This window comes from Lygodium microphyllum, chromosome 3, assembly GCF_053477565.2.
Source record: "Lygodium microphyllum isolate KBCC chromosome 3, Lygodium_microphyllum_v1.1.10, whole genome shotgun sequence".
In the NCBI taxonomy this organism is placed as follows: Eukaryota; Viridiplantae; Streptophyta; class Polypodiopsida; order Schizaeales; family Lygodiaceae; genus Lygodium; species Lygodium microphyllum.
The window spans coordinates 15,361,509-15,366,624 of NC_141137.1; the positions used below are offsets into that span (position 1 = coordinate 15,361,509).

A 5,116-nucleotide genomic window follows, 5' to 3' on the forward strand; every position below is an offset into this window, starting at 1 on the left:
TACTTAAGTACAGAGAGTGTGTACAGCAGCCAGCTACGTCGGCGTGAGTACAAACTACATGGGCGCGAGACGTCGCGTATTCGTGTTGTGGGGAGCTTGCGTAGACCTACACGTCTACCTGCCTCTAACTCCCACTTTATTGTATGTAGCGGCCAAGCGGCTGGCCTCGGCGTTCCGCAAAGCGCACAGAAGAGAGTCCGTTCGGTACGACTCTTGCAAGGAGACGTTCTACCCAGCATTTATAATCGCCTGGCTCAGATTGTTTGTAGATTTTCTCCTCTCCTGGAAGCATTTTTAACTTGCGTGTACCCTAAAGTTAGTCGGGTCACAGAGCCACGCAGAAGACACAGAGAGAGAGAGAGAGAGAGAGAGAGAGAGAGAGTGTGTGTGTGTGTGTGAAGGCGGGGCGGGGGGATGCGCGGGGGCGGAAGCGACGGAGGGAGACGTCCGTATCATCTGATCAGAGGATAGATCAGTACTTAACTGCGACTGAGACACAGAGATCCATTCCCAGAAAAGGACAGATTTTTCCACCGGTGGTGAATGTGGTCCTGTATAGTCGAAGCTTGTTACAGAGACGTATATACTTCTTGCATGAGGCTTCCACGCCAATCTGAAGATCTGTCAGCATAATAGTACTGCGCCTAATCGCGATAGTATATTGATTCCGAATGCCATGGCAGTAAGGAGTAGTATTAGGAGAACACCGGAGGAAGATATGGATCATGCAGATGATCATCATGCAGCCAACATCCCTAATGATCTGATGTCGATAAGTAATCAAACCGCTCTAGCTGCCGAGCTAGGCACGACCGCTAATTTGCAGGCTGCAAGTAATGTGAATAGTGATATATTCGATAATATGGCCGCAGCTGTTGATCATAGGAGAAGCTTCAGACGAGTTTGTGTGTTCTGTGGTAGCAAGAGCGGCAACAAGACCGTTTTCAGCGATGCTGCTCTGGAGTTGGGTAAAGAACTGGTACTTATAATACGTCAAACCTCGTGTATAATTTCGATTAATACGCTCATAAATTATTAGCACAGGCGGACGCTCGTATTATCCGTGACTAGCTACGGACAAATTGATGACATTTCTCTGTGTATACTTGTCGGTCATGCTGTACCAGCTGTTATGGGACTACAATGGTCATGAACTAGAAGGGATCTAGACTATATATTTATGTGAATGCATTAATATTGGTACGCAGGATCAACATAAGGCTAGCTAATTAAAGTCGATGTGATATTTTGCGACTACACGTTTTAACGTGTTCCCACATAGCATATTATATGGACTATTCTGTATCCATGCTGGTTGCAGGTGAAGAGAGGAATAGAGCTAGTTTATGGAGGCGGGAATGTCGGGCTTATGGGTCTCATCTCCAAAACTGTTCACCAGGGTGGCTGCCACGTCATAGGGTAGAATCTGACTATCCTCTCTTTGCCTGTTAATCCGCTTCTAATCAGAGATCAGCAGTTGATCAGCGTGCTCTATATAACTAATATCAATATCACACAACTATCTTCGAGTAGTTACTAGTGAGGTTTAGCATGCTTATATCTTCAAGGCATTGATTATTACTAGCTGTGGTCTAATTCTAGGTCAGTTCTGGCATGTTTTCATTCTAAGCTATGGTACTGTGACTCCGTGTTTTCATGATTGGCAGCGTCATTCCCGAGGCTCTCGCTGCACAACAGGTATGTATCGAGCTTACTCACCACTGCTAGACTGTTTCCCTTCGCGTCAATAATGGCGCACTTCTTGTGATTGGAATGAGTATTGAGCAGAGAGAGAGAGAGAGAGAGAGAGAGAGAGAGAGAGAGAGTGTGTGTGTGTGTTCAGATCATGACATTTTAAATCTTACCCTATATATTTTACCTGCAAAAGTAGCCATATTGACCATCTCTAGTTTGGAGATTCTTCACCGATAGTGTGCTGCTCAATCACTCTCCGCCCTCCAGTGATCTGGAGTTGGGGATTAAATGGTGATCTTCTCTCTTTCGTGCTAGTACACGATACAACGCAGGCCTGCCTTGATGAAACTGTGACGACTGCTAATTTCGCACAAGCTGTTCATCGAACACAAGCATTATAAGAAGAACCAACTGATCCGGCTATATCAGCTTATACGTATATCTTATACATGTGTTTCGACTTGTATGATATCGAGCAGGGTTGAGTGCCATCACCCCTTCCAGCAAGAAATAATATAGGTTGTGCGAACGATTAATATGGTCAATTTATATGTAGACGGTATTAATTAATTCGACGTGCGAAATCCAAGTGTGCACATGCTGCAATTCTGCCGGCACCCACCTGCAATCATCTTTAATGCTGCTGCACCCTGTGAGTGACAGGACGTCGATTCAGCCGCTGGATCGACGACACACCAGGCGATTATAGGGGAGGTGAGGGTGGTGGCGGACATGCACGAGCGCAAGGCAGAAATGGCTCGTCTCGCAGACGCTTTCATCGCTCTGCCAGGCAATTAATTACCTTCGTGTTACATATAATTATAACCTGTTAGAACGCATCTTCTGTCAATAAATCATGTTGTAATTCAGCATTGTTTACTTGTAATCTATCCACATCATTGCTATATTGGCGTCGATCGTATAATTGCATTTATAACCTTATGAAATGGTACTAATTGTATGCGTGCAGGTGGTTATGGTACTCTGGAAGAGCTGTTGGAAATGATAACATGGTCCCAGCTGGGAATCCACGAAAAGCCAGTGAGTAGTTTCGCAGATCATTGAACTTATGATGAGTCGCATAAGATCTGTGTATTCCGCTTTCTGCCATAGGAGTTCTCCTATTAACAAACATGATATCTCACCGTATTTTGGGAATAATTGGCAGTGGTAAATGTTTGTATACGTCATGTAATTAGAATGTTTCACAGGTGGGCTTGTTGAATGTGGACGGATACTATAACTGGTTGCTGCATTTGTTCGATAAGTTTGTGGAGGAAGGCTTCATAAAGCCAGGGGCAAGACAAATCGTGGTTTCTGCTCCCAGCCCCAATGACCTCATTGCAAGGATGCAGGTATTTATAATTATTAATTACGTCCAACTTATACTGAACACATTATATGCACGATTTATATGTGTCCTTTGTAAGTTATGAGGAAAAGACCTGTTTGCTTATTTGGAGTTATCCTACGACTACTTTGATTAGTTCAGCAGTATTATTAAGCTGCCTTGAAGATTGTCAATGTTCGACTTCATATAATTGTGGCAGTTAATTTTACCGGTTGAATCTGGTTCTGTTTAATCTAATTCTGTCCATCCTAAGCTCTTTACATATTTATCAGGAGTATGTGCCAGTTCATGATCGAGTTGCGCCGCGTCGAAACTGGGAAATTGAGCAATTAGGCCTCCTTAATCCGCACTAAAACATGGGCAAATTCACAAATTTAAAGCTTGATGACGAAACGGCGATGCAATAGGCTTATAAGTAGTAAGTGCTACTCGTTTTTGGCTGTAACATTTGATCGCAAATTGCAAAAGGGTGAAAGGAGTTGAGTGTATATACGATAATTCTGGACTGACTGACTAGTCAGTCGATCTACCAGTAGGTCATGGGGCGTGATATCTTGGGCTTTAATTATGCCAATCAGCTGAACGGAACCTGCAATTCCTAGCGTCAGCGTTTCTAATCGGTTGAATGTTTGTGCAGCAGCACTATGAAAAAAGTTGCAACCACGACGAACAAAATAATTACTAGCATCTTCTTCGTATAAAGATCTCATATTCCTACAATATAAGAAGTAGAAGTAGATGTCTTCCAATCTCCTTTAGATCCTTGAGATACGGTCTTTTGATTGTCTCGCATATGTAAATTTTGGTTTCTGATTAGCTCTCTTCCAAATTTCCAACCTTTAATGAGAAGATAGACAATCACGGAAGGGCACCTCTATTTTGAATTTCACAAAGTATAATTTCTCAGTTTATCCATATGATGATGATGTATGGAATTAATGAGAGTATGTTAGGTCAGACGGGCTATACGATGCCTAAGAGACAAAACACATTCCACCATAGCTTTCCCATGACAACGAAAGAAAGGATGTTGAAGGTTGAGGCTCCAATGCTCAAATGTAAAGTCCATTTTGGGCTTCACATGCCACTATGGGTGTCAAATGATACCTCCGCTTTTAATGTAAATTGCATTAGTGAACCCTTGGCTTTTCTAAGAGGTTGCAAAATGAAACTTGGCAAGCTTTAAGCCCCAAGATAGCAAGGGTATATATATATATCCCTCATGTAAATTGCAATATGATCAGATGTGTTTACATATCTATGTGGCATGTGTATGTATGTGTGCCATTATACATATATGACGTATGTAGTTTATCAAAGTAATATTATGGATTTATCATAATACCAGATGATACTTTTCGCAAATCAAATCTATCCTATCTAGATTTCCATGCAAATGCATCGTTCTCCCTTGAATCTTGCTGTCTCCATCTCCAAACTCCATAGTTTGCTTCCATGTTGACTTTCTCTTGACTCCAACCTTAGCTGTGGCCCATGAGTGCCAAAGTGGTAACTTAAAGCTATGCACGTGCATGTGTATGCGCTTGTGCATGCGTGCGTGCGTGCATGCTTGCGCATATGCGTGCGCGTGTGTGTCTAATGAGGGTTCAACAGGGATATCATGTGTTAGCATACATATATGCATGTATCTATGTATGTATACTTATATGTATGTTCAATACCTTTCTCCCCCTTTCCCTTTTATCACTGCCTCTTCTCTTTCTCCAACCATCACCACTCACATATTTTTATCATAAAACTAGATTCGCTATAGTCTAGAATGTGGGCTAAAGGTAGACATATGCTCCACTTTTAACATTGTTTATAGTTAGAGTATGTGCCAAGGGCGGCCGTATTTCTTTCACACTACAAAGCCAAGTGATATAATCATCACTGAGATCTTCAAAGCTCATATACAGATTTGTCTAAATAAGTTATTGGCATGTTATATCCATTCATGCCTAGTTTAAATATTGAGAGTGATGTGCTATTTGTAGATCCCAAAACTCAAGCACTTGATTATGAGAGAATCCAACTCAACATCTTCTTTCCACATTGTTTATGACAAGG

General features: G+C 42.1%; 1 protein-coding gene across 4 annotated transcripts; it reads left to right on the plus strand.

Annotated features, from left to right (window-relative positions):
* Positions 1 to 216: 216 nt before the first annotated feature.
* LOC148038081 (cytokinin riboside 5'-monophosphate phosphoribohydrolase LOG1-like) lies at positions 217 to 4,513 on the plus strand. 4 transcript variants are annotated; one of them, XR_015688972.1, is made up of 8 exons: positions 217 to 979; positions 1,322 to 1,419; positions 1,668 to 1,698; positions 2,359 to 2,485; positions 2,666 to 2,736; positions 2,907 to 3,050; positions 3,319 to 3,464; positions 3,684 to 4,507. XR_015688972.1 is itself a non-coding variant. In XM_087668662.1 (7 exons), exons 1-7 carry the CDS (start codon positions 677 to 679, stop codon positions 3,397 to 3,399), a joined length of 855 nt encoding a protein of 284 aa, XP_087524788.1. In that variant the 5' UTR covers positions 217 to 676; the 3' UTR covers positions 3,400 to 4,513. The 4 variants fall into 4 exon arrangements, 1 of the variants encoding a protein (XP_087524788.1); XR_015688974.1 differs by having other exon boundaries at positions 3,687 to 4,507; XR_015688975.1 differs by having other exon boundaries at positions 811 to 968; positions 3,684 to 4,509.
* Positions 4,514 to 5,116: the final 603 nt, after the last annotated feature.